The 21,657-nt window shown below is 36.9% G+C and overlaps 1 protein-coding gene across 9 annotated transcripts in view; it reads left to right on the top strand.

Annotated features, from left to right (window-relative positions):
• The window catches only part of LOC140159074 (myocyte-specific enhancer factor 2C-like), a 174,407-nt gene that overhangs the window by 140,676 nt on the left and 12,074 nt on the right, over positions 1-21,657 (top strand). For 7 of the 9 annotated variants that reach the window (XM_072182406.1, XM_072182407.1, XM_072182405.1 and 4 more), the window contains 3 exons: positions 7,007-7,144; positions 9,692-9,968; positions 15,845-15,922. In XM_072182406.1, coding sequence (XP_072038507.1) covers positions 7,007-7,144; positions 9,692-9,968; positions 15,845-15,922 — 493 coding nt within the window. The remainder of the gene's footprint in view (positions 1-7,006; positions 7,145-9,691; positions 9,969-15,844; positions 15,923-21,657) is intronic. The other 2 variants (XM_072182412.1, XM_072182413.1) reach the window with 2 other exon arrangements.

Here is a 21,657-nt window from a genome sequence, read left to right as displayed (position 1 = left end):
TATTGTGTCTATGTGCATTAGCGAATGGATGGATGGAATCAGGCTTCACTGTGGTATATCGACTTCTCGGTGCCAGAAGTGGGTAAGTGCAATAGCTGCCCTGTGGACATTTGTTAATTTACACACAGTATATTGTACTCATCTACACATGGCAGCTATTGCACATACCCACTTCTGGCACTGAGCTGGCAATTTCAGTTTTCAATGTTGAATTGGCAGAAAAAAAACTAATGATATATCTAGATCAGAAAAAGTCAAACTTAAAATGTTACACTTGGTTAATCAATCCAACAAGTAACGTAAAAACATTTTCTTCGGTAAATTTATCTAAACTCGTCTTTAAAAAGAGTAAATTATTGAAAATGCACAGTTTCAGCGAGGAGTTTGTTTCATTTGCTCTGCGTCTAACTCGTATCTTGTTCAAAGTAATACAAAGCGTTAAGATGTGTGTCGTAGGTGATACTTCTTTGTCAGAAGTCTTTGTAATCGTATATAGGAGAAAACACACAGGAAGATGGTTGCGACTGAATGAATGAATGAGTGTGTGCTATACGACGCCTACATGTAGACACACAGATAGAAATATCATTATCCTTCTCGGATGTTCAAAACATTTTGTACTCCTAGTTGTCGGGTATTGAAAACGAAGGAAATATTTTGGAATCAGCTAGACCATCATAGCTAGTGAGTTGAAATATGTGTGTTATAGTGATGGCACACATTTGATAGTGTGGCTTTAGCTCCATTAGGATAGGATTTTTCACACCCAATCATTATAGAATAAATTATTATATTGAGGGATGAGAACCAGAAAGCCGTAACTCACAATGAAACACATTGTGAGGAGTTAAGGCTTTGTGGTTCTCTACCAAGCTGGAGAACCAGAAAGCCTAACTCACAATGAAACACATTGTGAGTTAAGGCTTTGTGGTTCTCAACCAACCTAGAGAACCAGAAAGCCTTAACTCAAAATAAACACATTGTGAGTTAAGGCTTTGTAGTTCTCAAGTCACCCTCGTATGTTGAAGCTTACTACAGACCAGTATGTACACAACTTTTAATAATTATTTTTGAGGGGGAAAATCAAATCTTTGAAGATTTTATTTATCTGTTGACAAACCTCTAAAAAAAGAGGTTTGTCAACAAATATGAGATTCGTCATCATCAGAAATTATTGACTATTTCGTCTGAAAATATTAAGGCCCTTAAAGCTTTGTTTTTTTGGACTTGGAGACGTGGAAAAAAAGAGAAAAATTTCAAACAAATTGTTTGCATGACTGCTTGAATAGTGCATGTATTTCCATGTGGAGTTCACTGGAAGGGGAAATAAAAGCCACATGGGTCTAGGGATGAAAAGAAGAGAAACTCAGGTCAGTCAAATTATTCTTTATCGCAAAGTTCTTTCCAATTTGAGGAAGTGATTCTTATGGTTAGGATGTGTGTGGGAGGTTATTTTATGGTTGTGAATTATCTTGATTCTCTAAAGAGTATGAACTAACTTGTAGTCATTTATATGAGAAAATTATCTGTGTCTTGTCTTAAGAAAGGAGTACTGGAAAGTGCACATGGGATATACATGTAGTGTACACAAGTTACAGTACGGTCCGAGTCCAGTTGAGGCACATAGTACCATGCATTTTGAAAGTCCATGGAAGCAGTACACCCTTTTCCTCGGTTTACTTACAGCACTGGGAAAAGAAGCAAGTGCATTTGTTAACCTAAAGGAATGAAATGATGGAATAAATGATGAAAAAAGAAATGATTTGTTGAAGCAAACTATTCACAACTCTGTTCAGCTTATTATGTAGAATACCTCAACCCTTGAAAATTTCAAAGTATACAGGATGTTTTTTTATCTAGTAAAGGTTATGCAGAGGGATGACGTACAAGTACATGTGCTATTCCTGGTAATAGCTATTGTCTTTTCTTCTCAATATAAGTGTGAAGACTCCACTTTATTTTGTAGATTGCATATATGACTGGAAGTTGCATCTCTTTTTGTTCATTAGAAAATTTTCTGTGACCTTTCACCCCTCGTATCGTATTATCATGTTGGTATTTCAAATCGAAGTTAATAGTGCGACTTAAAGTATACCAAATTCAGTTACATGTATTTTGCCTTACAAATATGTAGGCTGCTCAAATCCAGGTGTGGTAATTGAAAAAAAAACCCCTGAATGATCAGTAGTAGATAGTTCTAGGAAAATACTGTTACTTAAACTTCCCACTTCTGTACTATTACCCAGCATAGTGTAAATTGTCATCATTTTATTTCATTTCATTTCTTGTATAGAAAATATACTGTTTGACAGTGGGGGGTCTATCTACAAATACTACTTTTCACAGAATTCATTCATTGTATAGAACCTTCAGCAATTTATTTTTTATTAAAGAGCGGATGGGGGCGTAACATAGCATAGACAATAAATGACAAAAGTAAGATATTGTTTGAAAAAACTGAGTGAATAACGGGGAAAAGAACCAATGCATGGTTACCTTTGTTTTTGTAATGCGATATGTGGACAAGGATGGGGCTGATCATGATGGACCAAGTGTAAACAGAAAAAATAATGCCGTCACAAGGTGAAATATGTATTTTACTCAGCATGGAGGCCCAGTGCCAATATATTGTCACAGCGTGCTGGAAGAAATGTGAACTCCAAATGTCCTCGCAAAAATTCAACAGGAATTTGTACCTGAACGATTCGTACAAACAAAGCCCAGCGTGGCAGGAAACGTCAACCAGATAAAGATATATTGCTAGCAAGAAAACCTGCCTAGACAATTCTTCTTAAAAGAAAAAAAGAAAAGACAAAAATGATAAACATCCTTTTCAACCAACAATCCATCTTTCTATTTGAAACAGGTGAGACGGTCTGTATGAAACAAGTTTGACCATTGGCTTTTCCAGTTGAAATTCTTACACCCACTATGGAAGACATGGCCTTAATCTCCCACACAAGGGGTGTAGATTCCAAATACCAAGTAACCCCATTTGAAATTCATACACCCCCTGTGTGTGAGATTATAAATATCATGTCTTTCATAGGGGGTGTATGAATTTCAACTGGAATAGCGCAATGGTCAAACTTGTTTCATACAAACTGTCTCATCCAGGGGGTGTGTGGATTTCAACTGGAATAGCGTAATATTCAAGGGTTCTCTATGTGTACACAGACACTCAGGTGAAACAACTGGACTGGATTAACAAGGGAAACCGGCTAAAGGAGGCAGGCTGTACAAGGGGCCTCTTGGGTAAGAGAGGATGAAGGGTTGTCATGGTAACTCATAGGATTCCTCTTCCTGTCATCATTTCATAATAGGACACGTCTTGTTCAGTTTTTGTGTGTCTTTCCTTGCTACATGTATGGTCTATTTAGTATCGAGATGCTAATGTCCATTCATGATGAAATTATGTAACATCATTCATCAACTCCATAGAATATGATTCAAGTAGAACAGTATTATAAATTTAGGCAAAGCTCCACTTATTATCATCATAATGACCTAAAATTAACTCATCTCCATTGGCCTAAATGAGTAGCCTCCATTCATTAGTGATAGCTCAAAAGTTGGCCACACCTTAAAAGAGGATGAGTTTTTGAACCCAGAACAACAAAGTTCATTTTATAAGTGTATAAACACTGGGGTTATTGAACTGTGGCATAATAGATGAGCATATTTGAGATCCGTGTTGAACACCACAAATTGTCCATTTTTGAATTGACCTCTAGTCACTTCTTGTAGATATATCAAGTTTATTTTCCAATGCTTCTTGCAGAATAAACAAGTTTTCGGTTGAGTTGCAAGCAAATTTGTGAAGACACATCCGCTCTATTTCTAGCCCCTCGCTTCCATTTACGCTTGTAGTGTTGAGGGAGCTCCCCTAGCACACTTACGCCACGTGTACCATCCATTTGGCTGGGTGCTGTTCAACCTTTTGCAAGAAGTTTGATCCATGTGCTTAAATACATTAATCAAAGGTTAAACTTTTCACGTGCTAAACCCACCGAGGACCGGTGCCGTTTTCACATTTAGTTTAGATGTGACCAGGCAAGAGAAGAATGGAGTCACACCTGATTGAATTACCCATCCTCCGTGCATCTCCGTTGACTCGATCATATGACACCATTTTCTTCTTTATCATCATCTTTGTAAGATGAAATTGAAGCATACTGTCTGTTGACTGTGCAGTACTTCTTGAGAATTACTTTTTTCCATATTTTATCCCTACAACACACTTATCCATGCTTATTATTATTGAAATAAAGAAATAAAACATCATGATATTGAAACAATTACTGTTTTTGTATAAATTCACATGTATTCAGTGCTTGGAAATTTTTCAGTATTTAGAAGTGGATATTTTGTTTCAGATGAAGTCAAATATGAACAACTCAGTTTGATATATTGCTAACTATAAATTCACCACCAAAAGACTGCTGATGAACTGAAAACAATTCATATTACAATGTATGTAGGCCTATTTGTATTTGTTAAAGAAAAGGAAGGAAACTAGTGTTCAGATTGAAGTAAACAAGTTTCACAAAGGACAAGTAGCCTTTGGGACAGATGTGTTTATTTGTAAGACTATTATATGCACAAAAGCCGTGTTTTACATATGTTGTAAATCATATATCTATGGCAATTATCGTTTGATCAGTCTGATAAACTAGATGCGATCTAGAGACGCTATGCCGTACAGGTGTGGTTGTGACGGAAAGATCAGATTATTCATCTTTCAAACCCAATTCATCATGTTCATTGACCTTTGACCTGGTAGAGGTTTTATGAAGAATTTGAAAATGCTTAAGGTTAGGATTAAGTTTAGGTTATAGGCTAGGGTTAGGACAAAGTTTAGGGTTAGGATATGAGCTTATGACCTGTCGGACCATCGACCTGTAATTATAACTATCTAACAATAGTTTTACAGAGAAGTTTAACAGAAAAGTGTGGAACAGTTGCTGCCAACATCATTCATATTTTGTAGATTTTAAAGATGGAATGAACTATGAAATTAAAGTTTCAAATATCATTTTTCATCCCCATACTTCTGTGCATGGGGGATAATGTGTGTACTCAGGAAATACAGTCAGAGATAGTAGACAGCTAAACAACATAACTCTAAATTTAGACTTCTGGTTTTCTATAAGAAATCTACAAAATATGTACTGTAAATGTGGACATTTTCGCTCTACATTTATTTTCGCGCTTTGCACGTTCCAAGCTTCTACCGCGAAAATAGCAACACACAAATATATTCCTTTTGTGTATAGATCAATGTAAGGATACTTCGAATCACAAATTTAAAAACAACGGAAACCGTTAAAAATTGGCAAAGTGCGAAAAATTAATCAGCGCAAAAATTTCAAATTTTACAGTACACTAGATAGGATAGCCAGCAATGAGACATCGGGTTAAAAATAAATCTCACCCCCAGTTTGGAGGTAAAGCGTAACGAGAATGATTTTGGAAATGCTTTTCTTTTTTTACATCTGCTTTAACATCTGCTTGCTAGAATATTATGTTCATTCATTGATGGTCCACATTGTAATGATTGGTATCAAGGCTAATTATCAAAAAATAATATCTTTTGATTAGTGTGATTTTTTTGTTTTGCTGAATAGACTCATATTTTTTTGTTTGAATTTCAAAGCCTTGAACTTGCTGAATTTCTAGGAATGATGTCATTATTATTCACTGTTTGAACGCCATCTGTGTTATATAAATGGATAAGCATAGAATAATCATATTATACAGATGCCATCCTTTAGAGAGCAGGTGATCGGAGTACTTGCGAATGGGTGTGGCGGAGCGGCTTTTAGCAACTTAACAAATGTAGGGAAAGTTAATGCAACTTAACAAATGTTGTTAAGCTTTGTAAAACTTTTAAGCTGTGACTGATACTTTATGTAACCTTTATCCTCTTGGCCTACTATTAAATGAAAAAGTGCATTGTGGAATTTGTGGAGAATATGAAATTGATGAAGGGAGCCAGTGAATTGTGCATCTTTGGTTCATCATGACGAAAGTATAGAACTAAGCAGTGTTGTGCGTAAAGGAGGGGGGGGGGGGCGAGGGATACATGACCCCCACTTTTGTCAGTCAGGGGAAATGCACCCAATCGGGGGAAAGTTGGGGAATTAGCTATTATGTCTGAGCGAAGTGAACTGAAATTTTTTGAACAGTCAGGGAAATCAAGACGTGGTCCCCCCCACTTTTGGAAACCTGCGGACACCACTGAACTACTGTTCTCTATTCTCATATTTTTGTTATATCCATTAAATATGTGGGAATATGGGAACAGCCCATTAGTCTGATGGGTTTCAAGTTAGGGTTTAGGGAATTTTAGGTTAGGATTAGGGTTGGAGATAAAGTCAGGGTTAGGGTAAGCATTAGGGATAGGGTTAGGCTATGGTAAATCAGGATTAGGATCAGGGCTTAGCTTATAGGTTATGGTTAGGGTAAAGTTTAGGCTCATAACCCTTTGGGCTATTAATGTAACTGTTAAATAACTATTGGGGGACAATCTTTAGGACTTTACTTTAATATTTTCTTATCGTGGTTCGGTGATGCTCACACCTTCTCACCTCCACACTTTTCTAACAGTGTGATGGACAAGACATAGGATACATCATTATGATGGTCAAAACAAAAAAAGTGAGGCAAAAACATACTCTGACAAATGCACAAGTGGTTAGCAAATATCTAGAGCCGACCGTGATGAAAAATGGGATGTTGTATGTCTGTTGCATGATATAAAGGCAGGAAAATGAACGTTTATTCTGCTGCTTGTCTAGGTGAATGCAGCTGCCTACGAAAAGGATACAAATCAACAGATGATTTATGACCTATAACAGATATTCTGTACAATTGATTCAATTTTATTTTCAGTGAATGTTTTGTTTTTGTTGTCCAATTTCCAAGAACTTGCATTGTTAATTAATTGTATTGGCATTGTTGATTAATTATATTGTATTTTGTTTTTGTGTGCTATCTTTCACAGGTTTTGAATAAGAAGGATAAGCAAGGATGCGAGAGCCCGGAGCAGGAGCAGGAACCGTTCACACTCACGCCACGTACAGAGGCCAAATATATGAAGATCAACGAGGAATTTGACAGAATGATGAATGGAAACATGAGGGTATGAATGCTAAGACTTTTTCTGGAATTTTGTGCTTGTGGGATGGGTGGGAATTCAACTATAAGATATATAGAGATACGATTCCTTTAACATGCTGATAGGGAAAGATCGGAATATTTGACATTTTATAATGTCATTTGAGAAAGGATTGAATCGATGATACGGTGGGATTTTATGTTGATTCATCCGTTTCTAGAACCTCCCAATGTTATTTTTTTATACAAAATATAACATACTCTGCATTGATAATGGAAGAAACAGCTTGTCAGCATACAAAAAGTTGGTGTCAAAAAATGAATAGTCTAACTCTCTTCACGCGGGTGTCGACTGCAGACGACAAGTTTCAAAAAAAATTTAATAAGTCAAAAATTTCAGAAATGTGAATTTTCATGACCATGTTTGGAATCAGCATGAAAAATGCATTAAAATGAGTACAAATAAGCCTACTATTGGTTCAGTGGTTCTTAAGATAGCTCTTGATATTTTGAGAAAATATTTCAAAACTTGAACTTTTTCCATTGAAGCCCATGGTTAGCATGCAGAGCATTAAAGTCGCGAGCGGCGGGGGCCATTAAGTTGTAAACTAGAATGTAATGAAGGCCAATTGACACAAAGATGTATTTGTAGATGGCACTCATTTATCTATGGCTATTATCAACTGCGAGGTGAGTAATAGCCTAACGAGGACGGTATGGACAGGTTACAAGTATCCATTAAGCTCGCAACTTTTACTGGCAATATCCGTACAAGTTGCGTTGTTTCCCACTGGGTTGTACTCGCTAAAGTGCAGCAGCAATCAACAGTGGAGATATATTGAGCGGAAAAAATGGAATTTAAATAATAATAATCTGATAAGATGTGCAAGGCATTTACAGTTTAAAAACTAGCGAAATATATATGCGAGACCAACAGGATTGAAAAGAAGAGAATTTAAAGTTGGGTTTTCTCTGCTCATTTTCCTTTCTGAAATTTTATGAGAATAAATGTTCTCAATGTAGCTTTTGTCACAGAGCATGATAGCGGATAGAAAAAAATGTTTTCAGGCTTACAACCTAGTAAATGCCTAGCTGTGAGATTTTGAGTCAATAGTATACCCTCAAATTGAATGATAATGTTGTAACATTTTTGTACCCCACAACGTCGCCATAATGGGCCATTCCAGTGGAGGCTTCCACCTCATTTGAAATTCACACTCCCTGTGTGGAAGATTTAAGTCATTTCTACCGTTTGGGTGTATGGATTTCAATTGGAATAGCCCCTTACTGTTAATAAGGGGTCATTCCAGTTGAAATCTATACACCCCCATGGAAGACATGACCTCAATCTCCCACACAGGGGGTATAGATTTCAAATGGAGTCACCCACCCCATTTGAAATTCACACTCCCTGTGTGGAAGATTCAAGTCATGTCTACCGTTTGGGGTGTATGGATTTCAACTGGAATACCCCCTTACTGTTAATCAAACTACCCTGTAGGCCTAATGGTTAGTCTGACACTACTTTGGGCGGGGCTTCCTTGACATTTTGAGTAACAGTCATATAAAGTCACACTGTACTAAAAGTTGTGATAATAGTGCATCTTCCCTCATATTTCTGTACTCTCAAATTAGTTGTCTCTAGTTTTAAGTAGCCCAGTTGTGCTTTAAAGTGATACTGTAGCAACAAGGTTTATCTCTTAACTTTTCTCTCAAACCTGCATGCATAAGTAAATGAAAGCCATTCTAGTCTGAAAACCTATGTGCTGGACCTTTTTAGTTATCGGTGGTAAAATTCGCAATGTAATAGTCAAAAAACTGGAAAAAGTAGGCTAAAAAGACAACATGAAAAGTCCCACAGTTTTTTTGCAAAATGTTATTGAGACAACCCTTTTTTTGCCTAATCTTGAAACAACCCAATTGGGCTTCTAAGTGTTATTGTGGCAACAAGGTTTACACTGGTTACTGCATTTCTGCTGTTGATTGTAGCCCAATTGGGCCGCAAAGTGTTATTGTGGGAAAAGGTTTTCACTGATTACTGCACTTGTGCTGCTGATTTTAGCCCAATTGGGCCTCAAATTCTTATTGTGGCAACAAGGTTTACACTGGTTACTGTACTTCTGCCGTTGATTGAGGCTATTAATTAAGTGCACAGACAAGTTGTTCCTGGCTAATATGGATGATCGATTGTGTTTTCAGATGGAGGAGAACAGAGAGTAGACATTACGTAGGTGTGGAGTCAGCCCAATTAGCTAAATATCTGACATGTTTGATATGCTAAGGCTAAATTGTTACAATGTTCTAGGAATTTTGCTTAAAAATGGAATATATGTACAAATTTACATCTGCTCCTTTTTTAAGTTCAGAGTGCTAAATTTTGATTCAAGATTAATCTCTCTGGTTATTCTGTTCTAAGAATTCAGAACATATTTCTAATTGAGTGCGGTCTGAGAATTTGTTTGAATTCTTCTACCAATCGCAAAACCATCTCCAGATCTAGATCCTTAGACATTTATTTTCCAATTCCAATAATTGATGTTGATTATTATTTTATTTATTTTTTATCATCCAGCAGCAGTCTATGCCAGGTCAGTACCCTGCAAATATGCCTGTAACCGTACCAGTCACAGAGCAGGGGTACCACAACCCGACACAGCCAGGCGTAAGCTCACCAAACTTGATGCAGCCTCCGTCAACCCACAGGACAACCCTAAGCCCTCAACCTCAGATGGGCCGCAACAGCGTCAGCCCCCAGCCACAACAACACATGATGAGGACGAGCATCAGTCCGCAGCCTCAGATGGGTAGGAACTCAATCAGCCCGCAGCCACCAAGGCCTGCCAGCACAGGTTTGTAACATTCGATTGTGTCGTAGTGTAATGATTATTGCAACTGCTTTGTTTTAGGAAATGATTGGAGTTAGTCATGGGGGATATAAAACAGTGCATGATGCATAATATAGCATGCATGAAATTAAACAACATAAGTGCAGGTAACTTGATTTGCAAAGGGCATAGGGTGATTATTTTAACTTTGTCACCCATGTTGGGGTGCAACTATAGTTGTTGTAAGAGGTTTTGTGTCAAAGGTTATGAGATGACCGGAGAGAATTGGTCTTTTCCTTTCATTTAGTAAGAGAGAAATGATGAGTGTGTGTCCAGGTTTCTACCAATTTAGATACTAAATCAGAAAAATTGAATAATTTGAACAAACTTCCATTGGCTATTCCATCCAGTTAAAATCACATTCAAAGTTTTTGGATGGCAAGGGAATCTACTGGTATGTGATCATTGCCTTTTAAAGGGAATTTTTTATTCTTGATGCCAAGTTTTTACTCTTGTAGCTACACATTGATGAAGAAGAAGCACAGGTGTAGTGACAATGACAGATACACTTTTATCATGCAAATAATTGAGAATAAAATCTAGCAGTTATCATATCAGAAATTGTATCCCTATTTAAGGTATTGGGTTTTGTATCCAAACATCTTCTGGCTGCAAATCATAATTCTACGGATCTCAACTGTACTATAGCTAATTTGTCAGTTCATCATCATTCCTGGGTGAAGATGTTTGTTGAAAATACACCTAAAAAAGGAAGTCGGGTTACATTTTTCATGAAGAAATCTAGTATCATGCGTCACATTCGATCAAATGGTGAAGTTTTTGAAATGTCACGGGAACATAGAGAAATCCTCCTGCGCTGAATAACTTATGACTCTTGCTGAAGTCAACTTCTTCTTTACCATTTTACTATCAATCAACGTCATATTGTCATCAAAATAGGCACGTGCCGCACGGAACTTTTGAAACCGGATTAATATGAATTCATGCGAGGTTCGCACCTGTGCATAAGTTAGTAGGCTTTGTCTTGTCTTGTCTTGTAGACTACTGTCCCAATGACAGGATTGTTGGGTGTGCAATAGAGTTGATGGATTACTTGAGTTAGATACACTAAGAGCGGACTACCAATCTAGTTTTACTGCAGGTGTAACCATACTTGCTCTAGGTATTACATACCACAGCACACTTAATCCACATCTAAAGCAGACAAGATTGAATCGGGTCCAAAAGTGATGTGTGTAACCCCACCAGCTCTATATCCTGACCAAAGCAAACAATTTTGAAACAGCATCTCTCTTTATGTGCATTGAATTTAAGTAGTGATGCAATATAAATGGGAAACTTTGGATTATTTAGATGAAAACATGTTCAATCCTGTATATTATCCAAAATTGTCAGTTTATTTGTCATCACTGAATTTTGATGTCAACAAATCTGTCAGTGTCGTTTATTAAAAACAGAATTAAAGGTATGCAAAGTATAGCAAGAAGTCTTACAATATTAACTAAAAAAAACAAGAAAAAAATGCAATTATAAAAGAATTCATAGTATTCTAGAATGAAAACATCATAAAGCCTTAGAGTTAATGCTCTGTATGCTAGCCATTGGCTTCAATATAAAAAGTCCAAGTTTTGAGGTATTTTCTCAAAATATCAAGAGCTATCTCAAGAACAGTTTAGACAATACTAGGCTTGTTTGTACTCATTTTAATGTATTTTTCATGCTGATTCCAAATTTGTTCATGTTAATTTACATTTCTGGAATTTTTGAATTTTTAAAAAACTTTTCAACTGCAGTCGACACTCGCGTGGACAAGGTTAAAGCAAACTGCACGTGCACAATGACCATGCTTAGGATTGTCATGTATAAGTGTGATTATACATCACAAGAAAGAGAAATCTGTGTTGAAAATGCTGTCTTTGTTATAGCACAAGGCTTTTGTACTCTTAGGCGGCTTAATCATTCCCGGCCTTTATGAAGCAGTCTCAATTGAAGAAGAACTATGCAATATTTACTGTTTGCCTTGATGTCAAAGCATATGTAATTACGGCTCGTTCATCTTTCTGTTCTTTTCGCTCAAAATGCAAAAAGTTAAGATGTGAAGATTGAAGTGCTGCTGCAATATTTGTGTAAGACTCGAAAGATATTTGTGTTGAATATGAGATCTATATAATGACCATCGCATGGTGCATTATATAAATGTAGAGAGTTGAGATAGATGCTGGATAAATAGTAGTTGATGATTATTTATAGCAAAAAAATGGTGGTGGGAAATCCCATTTTGACTTGATCGAAATGACAATGAAAATTATGACAGTATGATATTTTTGGACAATTTCTTGTTCGTTTTAAAAATTGTGCCTTTAGTTTAAATTATACAAAGTCCCAGAGAAGACATTTTAAACTCCAATAAAGACTACTGAGAGGATTGTATTTTCATTTAAAAGGGGGGATCAGACCTCGACATGTATGTGCTGGAATGCAATTATTTTCAGTTGGTCAATTTATGCATTTTAACCTCAAATTTTAAGATTTTAACAAGCAGATCTTTTTTCAAAGAATACAGTCCCTGGGCCTCATGGAAGAACAGAGGATACCTTAAAAAATCCACTGAATGAGTAACCCAGGCAAAAGAAGAAATAAAACTAAATTAAACTAAGTAAAATTGTAAATTTTACCACTCAAAAAGAACCTCTAGGCCAAAGTGGTTTATCTAGGCCTAAAAGAGGAAACCTATATCACCTAATGCTTGTAACGGACACACCCTCCCAAGGAAAAGGGAAACTCTTAATAAATTGCAGGCAGAGCTGGTTTATTCTGCAGTGTGCATTTTGAGCTCATGAATGTCAGTCAGGCCTTAGTTAAGTTGATCTAGATAAATTCAAGTTCTGTTGGCAGTGGCACGGACTGCGGACAAAGTCCCCTGTAAACTTGTCGAAGCTCGCAGGTTCTGCGGTAAGATGCAGGAAACCAGCGAAAGACGAGCCTACCCGGTGTCTGATAGCCATTTGATGTGAAGTGGGTTAGGTCACAGTATGTTGGAATGGCATGAAGAAAGGGAAGCACGGCTCACCAAGACTGTCTGAATGAAATGCTCCAAAAATAATACACACTTCAGGACGATAAGAATGTAGCCAATTTTTGCCAGAAGCTTGCCGTAAGGTGATAATTAGATGGGTACCTTTGCCTGAGGTGATATTGAAAACTTAAGTCCCACCACCCCACATCTTATCATTCATCTTGTTTTGTATGTGGAAAATGATAACAAAATTTCTTTTGCAAGTAGGTTTTAGATCTGAAGTGTGTGTATCAGCCCCCTTCCCAATAATTCCAGGTAAAGTAAAAAATACTTGAAAATGGTCATTTTTACCACATTTTCTGACTCCAGAGGGTTTTATCAGCCCCCCTCTTTATGTTGAAAATCTTCTGAAGCCACTGTACAAGCCATGACATTGGAAAATTGCTTTCTAAATGTCATCACCTAGTCCAATTTACAGATGGACTTTCCTACTTTCCACATCTTTTTCATTCAAGAAGTGATCGAGATCTGTGATAGCTGGCATTAGCAACATTTTCCTGAACAAGACATGGAGTAAAATGAATCAAAATCTAGATGTTATCCCACCTGCCACACACACATATGGACACAAACTGATCACAATTGGACCATCATATGCCGATGAGCGTACATAAGTGACAATAAATATACGCACTTAATTCGGTTGACATTATTAATTGACAAGGGATGCCCTCAGCATTACAAGCCGCAAGGTTAACTGAACTTGTAAAACGGTAAACGGATTGTGTCACGCTCTTCCATTTCACCAACTCGTCGTAATTGCGAGTGGAGAAATTGAAAACCGAAGCAGCCCAGTGACAGATGGGTCGTTTGGAGTGATCACAACAGTGAAATCTTGTCAGCTCGACGGCCGGCCGGCCGTGGCAGCCAGTGTAGTGCAAGATGTGCTAATCGTTTTCACCTTTCCCTCTTTCCACACTCACTCATTCACACGTTGGCAGTAATGTTGTTGTTTAACCCTGAATGTGTGGGGACCCTGGTGAGGTCAACGTGACTATCCTATGACAAGCAGAAACACTATGGACCACAAGAACCTCATCCCAATGGCATAGTCCAATAACCTCAATTACATAATCATAGTGCAAAATTTGACCTCAAGTTGCAGAGTATGAGTTTTTGTACCCAAATTTTCAGAGTTCATTCAATGGATATATGTATGCATTGGGGTTAAAGAACTGTGCCCTGGTAGATGAGCATGTTGTGGATCCTAGTGAAAGATCAGAGGAATAGAAAAGTGATAATGTGAGATCCAAGTTTATGAAATCTTCACAGTACTTTAAAAAGTTTGAAACACTCATTATTTTCCTTTCGGAAATATGAGATTTTGAATGTGTTTGTGTTCATGAACTATGAGTAACAAACTTATGGCATGTCTTTTGAACATCTGCAGTTCTCTTTTCCCCGCTCTTCAGCACAATTTTACATGGACGTTTCAACTGCCAACTTGCCCAAGGATTCCATTTAAATATGTATAATCTAGTTTGGTGAAGAACTAAAAAATATGTATAAATTGAACATTTTGGAAAAAGAAACTATAAAATTGCAGTTGAAAGGAAAAAAATGACAATTTTTGATATAATGTTATAAATATTTTGCACTTAATTACGAATATGATGTTGCAAATATTGTGCAGTTAATTATGAGTCGTGAACATCTTGCATTTGTGTCTATTTTGCTACTGTGTGAGCTGTTGTCGTGTATCAGCTATGTAGCACAAGTACACACGTGCCAGTTGTGTCTGAAGGATAAGTAAGCAAGCATGAAATTGGTGTAATGTTCATGCACAAGTAAAAAAATAAAATAAAAATAGTGACATTTACATTGGCTGAAATGTCATTTTAGGTATGATTTGTTCCTGATGTGTTGTGAATGAATTCAAGGTGTGGATGGCTAGTTAGGGACAGCTGCGTGAGTGAGACGTCCGTGTATGAGTCTGTTATATGACAAACATTTATATGGTCAGGTGAATGGGAAGTCTGTTTGTGTTGGAAATTGTTTAATTGAGTTGTACAAAGTTAATTAATTAATTAATTAATTAATTAACAATTATTGATCAATAAATTGATATATTGCCATACATTTAGGGACCTGGATGTTTATATTTCTTTATGAACCTACAAAAGCTCAAAAAAAGCAACTTTTAGTAAAGGAAAGAAAAATTAAGCTTATACAATCAGTACTTGTTGTTGTGAGATTCCATAGAGAAAATCATTGAAGGTCTTTCTGAAGAAAAAGACGTAATATGGGAGGGGCCTTGACTACTATTACTTCCTTGATATAAGCAATCCCCCACCTGATGTACCCTATCCAGCGCAAGTTCATGATCACATTTTTGTTGTTTGTCATATTTGGTAAAGGAAGATGTGTTTAGGTGACGGGTAACACTCTGCTATATTTTCTCATGACACTGTTTTATGATCGGGAGAAATTAGTTTTATCACCAAAATTGATTTGTAGTTGTACGGTAACTTGTGTATTATGTCGTATTGTCGTTATTATGTATCGCTCATTCCCCCCACATAGGGTTATGATGATACTTGGATGTGTCATATGTTTTGAAGCATTCCTTATATTGGTTAAACAAGAGTAGCATGTGTATCAAATTTATCCAGATAATGATTGATTTGATAAATGATGATATCATATTGATGAAATGTATCCTAATGCACTAGTCAGTCAATTTTACCATCTCACCCCCTCCTCATTGATTATTGATATAACTTTTTGCCTTTATTCGCCCTCTATTCTATTCTATTCTGTCTACCTACCTACCTACCTATCTATCTATCTATCTGCACTGCAGGCTGCCATAATGAATGGACGGCCTCAAATAACTGGCATCAGTCTAATTGGCGATGTGAACGAGAGAATATAAAGCAAGGTATCGTCCTGTGTTAATTTGATACACTCAAACCACATCAGTGTGTTTCAATTCACTCCTAGGAGCAAACCACATCAGTCACAGTTCAATAACCTATACGTAACTTATCTTGAAATAGGGCAGGGGGAGGGAAGCATGTGTACATGAATGCAACTTTGTGGGAGGTGTAAGATAGGACAGGGGTTGAAATTGACTGAAATGGCATATTTGACAAATTTGCTCTTTTGTGCATTTTAGCTTGATTTGGGAAGAAATAGGAAAAAGAGGCACTTTTGAGAAGCACAAGCATGCACGCAAACGTATGCATACACTCACAAATATTCACCAACACACACGCCTATGTGTTATCACCCCCTAAATGGGGACACTGTTTAGGACTGCAAACGAGGACATTACTTCCTGGCTTTCACCAGTTAGGCGGGGACGTTACACAAACTACACACAATTTTTACGACATTTTAACCTCAACCGGGACAGGTTTTTTGATCAACGATAAGGGACACGCTTTATGAAGCACATATTTATAAAGCAGGGACAGTCCCCAGTTTCTAAAAAGATCCCTGGTTAGAATGTAGAGTATCACATTAACATCCCTGTTCAAAGGTGATAACAAGCACACACACATACACCCTACACACATGGATGGGCGATGGATGAGAGGAAGTTTGAACAACAGTTTGGATTTTAGAAAACTAACTTCATCCCCCATTAGAGAATTATTCCATTTCAAGATAACGTTATGTCAAACGGTTATTGAACTTGCAGTATCAGTTTGGAGAAGATCAGAAATGTGACTTAGAAAGTAGGCCCCCTCGTCTCTATTCATGACATAAGGTCCTCTTCTTCTCCTGATCCAAATGGGTACTTTGATCTGTCTGGAAGTGTGATACAAACTTATCAAAGAATTCATTTGGAGCAAAAGAAGAGGACCCAATGTCATGAATAGTGATGAGGGGGCCTACATTCTAAGTCAGGTTATTGAACTGTGCCACAAGAAGTCCAAATATTTCACCTTTCATTCTGCTGCCAGTCAAGCTGACCATTTTTCATATTATGTGGCTTTGCAAGTGCACTTGGCTGAATCAATTTGACCTCATATATCATCATGAGGTACATAACAGACTTCTTTCAGAAAGAGGCTGACATGTCAGTTTTAATCACTATCATATTCAGGATGTGCGTATTTTTTGCTATGCTAAGTTCTGCCTCATATGGTATAGGTGGGAATACAGTCATGTGGTTTAAACTATTGTGCAATGATTATGAAATTCACAGAAGCTTCCCCAACCCCATGTGTTTGTGTTAGGGTCGAAGAAGTTGTTAAAATTGACTGACTAAAAGGCAAAAGATTCCGATAGGCATTCGCCACGCTATTCCACAGGGTTATGGTCGCCTCATTACCTCCAAAGCAATTCCATCATTGTCATTGAGCTATCTGGCTTTATTTTGTCTGCTACCATCACATACTTCATTTTGGTTACCATACAGGAGTCAAATCAAATTTTGTGGACCCATGCCCTTACCCTGTGGAATACCGAGGAAAAATGCCATGTTTGTTGTCACAAAAAGTTGCATGGAAGAAGTAAGCTAGCTACTAGCTAAACCAACCATATTATACACCATTGTGACACGTTTGGCATTGAGCATTATTTTTACATATATTTTTTTTTGCACTTTGGTTCTTGTCTTTCACTCCTTTGCATGTTGTCATGTGTTGTCATCCTGTACGTACTTGGCTTGCCTGTCTACCTGCCTGCCCCGCCTGTCTGCCTGTCAACCACGCCTCACTTGCAATAATGCATCATCCCATCCGTATGCAAGCGCCCATGTGACTGGCATGAGCAGGTAGTGCAAAGACTGCACCAGAGGAGGAGAATCTTCTAGAGGAGAGAAAAGAAGGAGAGAGAAAGAGGATGGAGGAGGTAAGCTTGATTGATTGATTGATTGATTGATTGATTGATTGATTGATTGATTGATTGATCAATTGATCAATTGATTGGTTGACCAGTTGATCACACGTTTGGATGACAAATTGATGGGTTGGTTGGTTGATCAATTGATTGATTTATTAACTGATTGATTAATTGACTGACTGATCGATTTATTGATTGGTTGGGTGGAGGTCTTTGGATTATTTGCATGATGTAGTGCAGTAGTTCCCAAACTTGTGTTCGTCTCAGCTCAATATCGTAATTCTTAATAATAAAATTGGTGCAAACAAACCAAGAGACCTAAAAGCGAGTGATTGTCTGAAATTTAAATCACTTTCTGATATCAACATCAAAAAATTGCACCTGTTACTACAGAAAAGAAGTTGTGACAAAGATTGAAGGGTCTTCCCGTCATAATCGTGTACCCTGCAACCCCTAATGGGGGTGTAGAGATGCTAATGTTTGGGAACTAAACTGCTGGTATAGTGCCAATTTCACATATTTCTCTAGATTTAGCATAGCATAGTATTGCAATACAAATGACAAAGTAACTGCAAAAGAGCACAGTGTTGATAACCACCGTGTGAGTACAACATAGTGCACTGTTAGTCTGTGTTTGCGCACCCTTTCACCCGTAGTGCCAAAGTAAACCTATTTAGATGTGCTTACCTAAAGAGAGTTAGAAACATACTACATTTGGCAAACATTCTTGTATCAAACATTCTGTTGGGGTGATTTTGATGGTTACAATGTAACACTGTGTTCCTTTTCAGCTACTTTGTTATGCTTAAGTTATTATGTAACTAATAGGAATGAGAGGGCCTACCTGCTTCACTCTGGGCCCTGGTAGGGTGCAAGATAGAGCAATACCTGTTTTCCTGTTTGTATTATATAACTTAAGTTTTGTAAAGTGTATGGAAACACGATCCAGTTTGAAAGTGTTAAATTCAAAGACCTAAATTAGACAAAGTCACTAAATTCTTACAAATTTAACATCCCCTGTGGGCATTGAAAATCTTTCGAGATAGATAGATCGTTGGCAAAATTGTGACGTCATACACATTACACATGTTTTCTTACATCGCATCAATTGATCATCTGTATTTACCAACATATTATTGGGCTAATCCAGTTGAAATCCTTGCCCCTATATGGAAGATATGCCCTTAATATCCCACACAGGGGGTGTAGATTTCAAATTGGTTCACCCATTTAGGGAACCCCATTTGAAATCCACACACCCTGTGTGAAAGAATAAGGTTAGGTCTACCACAGGGGGTGTATGGATTTCAACCGGAATAGCCCATTATATCCAAGTTGCCAAATATTTGAGAGCTTTTATTCTCTCTCTCTCTCTCTCTATATATATATATGAATTTCTTCATTAACAGTAACTCGTACTAGTCCTCCATCAAGAGACTGATAAATGTTACAGCGTCAACACACATTTTGTTGTTGATAACAATCGCTTTACGTATTGACATTTGTATATTTATGCGACATTAATATGTATATACTATTTCTTGCAAAAACTCTTCAGGGGTTTATTTAAAATATGATTTTTTTTCTGTAAATGTAAAAACAACCTTGCGCTGTGTAATATATTCATACTAGACACACATTAGCACATATCATAAACACCCCCCACCCACACACACCTCATGTAAAGCATAAGACCGATATTGGATCTAAGATTTTACAACAGAGGACCTTCAACTTGGACATCTAAACAATACTATTTACATCTGAAACTCAGCGCCAAACCATGGACCCATTTTGAGGCTTTTAATATCCAACCAAGACTTGGCCATATACTGACAATCAAAACATGTCTTTTTTGCATTACGCCAGTGTGGAAAAGGAACTGAGGGCATCCACGGTTGGTGTGTGTCCACGGTTATGAGACTCTGTCCAGGTGTGTGTCCTCGTTTGAGGGTGTGTACAACATGAACACACCATTCATACACCCCCTGACCCCAACACACAGCCACCCCCACCCAGACATTCCATTTTGTTTTTATTCAAATATGACATGTTAATGAAAGAGAAGTGACTAAGTCAATAAAAAAAAAATCTCGCTTTTATAATTCCGTAATACCCCCACACAGACACCCCACACACCCTTACCACAGACATTCAATTTTTTTTATAATTCAAACATGATATAAAGAAAGGGAAGTGACCAAGTCAATAAAAATATTCTCGCTTTTATAATTCCATAATATCAATATCTTAGCATTTTATTATTTATATCTATTTTTAGAAGCTATCAAATCACTTTAGCTAGATAGTAAATTGCTAGAAAAGACATTTTACAAGCTCCATTAAAGCACTAAACAGAATTTGAAAATAATAAGTTAATTCTCAAATATAAAGAAACTCAAAAGCCACAACTTCCTCTGTTATATCAGGTGTGGTATTCTATGTTGGTAATTCAAGTGCACTCTCATTATTTATATAAATATTTTAACATTTAAGTAAGTGAATCAAGGAATGCATTGCCCTGTTATGTAAACTGTTATCATATTCAATTTGAAAACAAAATCTTTTGCAGAATAATTTCCCAATATTGCCTTATTTGTGCAAATTACAATTTTAAAGAGCAATGAATGATTTGTAATGACTTAAATATTAAATATTTGTAAAGAGAATATGATTAGTAAAAAAAAACTTTACAACAAAAGTGACTCTATTACTATGTCACTTACAACACACATACACACGAATGTCAGCAGGATTGCATTTCACATGGCAGGACTGCACCCTGTTTTAAAACAAAGAGGTTGCCTTTTTGATTTAGACAACCAGAATAGGCAATAGATATTTGCATTACCATTTTGATATGTGAAGCTAGCAAAATGTTTATACGAGTGCACCCCCCCCCCTTCAAACACCTGGATGGCTTACAGGTAATTTTTTTTTAAATATCTGTCCAGTTCCTAAAAACAGAAATTAGGATTTGTATTGTCACTTTTTGCTCTGGAACATTAAAATGTGTATTAATGCAGCCGTCAAAGTGAGTCTTAAACCTACCCTCCTCAAGGGGTTCACCTTGATTCACCCTTCAAAAATTATTTTAGGCAAAGATTCACCTTCTGTCCAAAAATATTAGTTCAAGATTCACCACAAGAAAAAAATTATTAGGTCAAGATTCACCTGATCTGTGAATGCTGGTTCTATGTAAAAGCATATATAACAATCCACACGGGGGTCAAGATTAGTCAAAGATTCACTTTTACAATCATATATTTGGTTGAAGATTCACCACATCTGAAAACTCATTGGGTCAAGATTCACCATATGGTTTTGTCCAGTACGTTAAAGATTAGACGCATTTTCACCAATGACATGGTGAAGTCTTGAGGAGGGTAGGGTCAAGATTCCCTTTGACGGCTGCATAAAGGTATTATTTCTAAGGGACCAAACCAGAAGGTTGATGAAACCCTTTAAACTGAACTTGGTGTGTTACGGTGTGATGGGATTAAAAATAACAATTATTTTTCTTGTATAATTTAAATAAAATGCTTCAATGTCATTTTGAACCACTTTCAGTAACATTTTGGTTGCATTGATCTTTCTGTTTGTGCCCTAACATAATCAATCACAATAGTTGCTTATTTTTCACATCTTGCTTATTGCTTGCATTTTATTTGACTGTTCATCCATTTTCATTAGGCTTAATCAAATAAAATTTTCAGTCTCAAAGTTGATGCACATGTTGGTTGAAACGTGATGTGTACATTATCCGGCAAATTTTTCATAAAATGTCAGTGTTGAAAATCAGGTGTAGTACCCATATAAAAT

Source organism: Amphiura filiformis, chromosome 8, assembly GCF_039555335.1.
Source record: "Amphiura filiformis chromosome 8, Afil_fr2py, whole genome shotgun sequence".
NCBI lineage: Eukaryota > Metazoa > Echinodermata > Ophiuroidea > Amphilepidida > Amphiuridae > Amphiura > Amphiura filiformis.
This window is presented reverse-complemented; position numbering and strand designations above follow the sequence as displayed.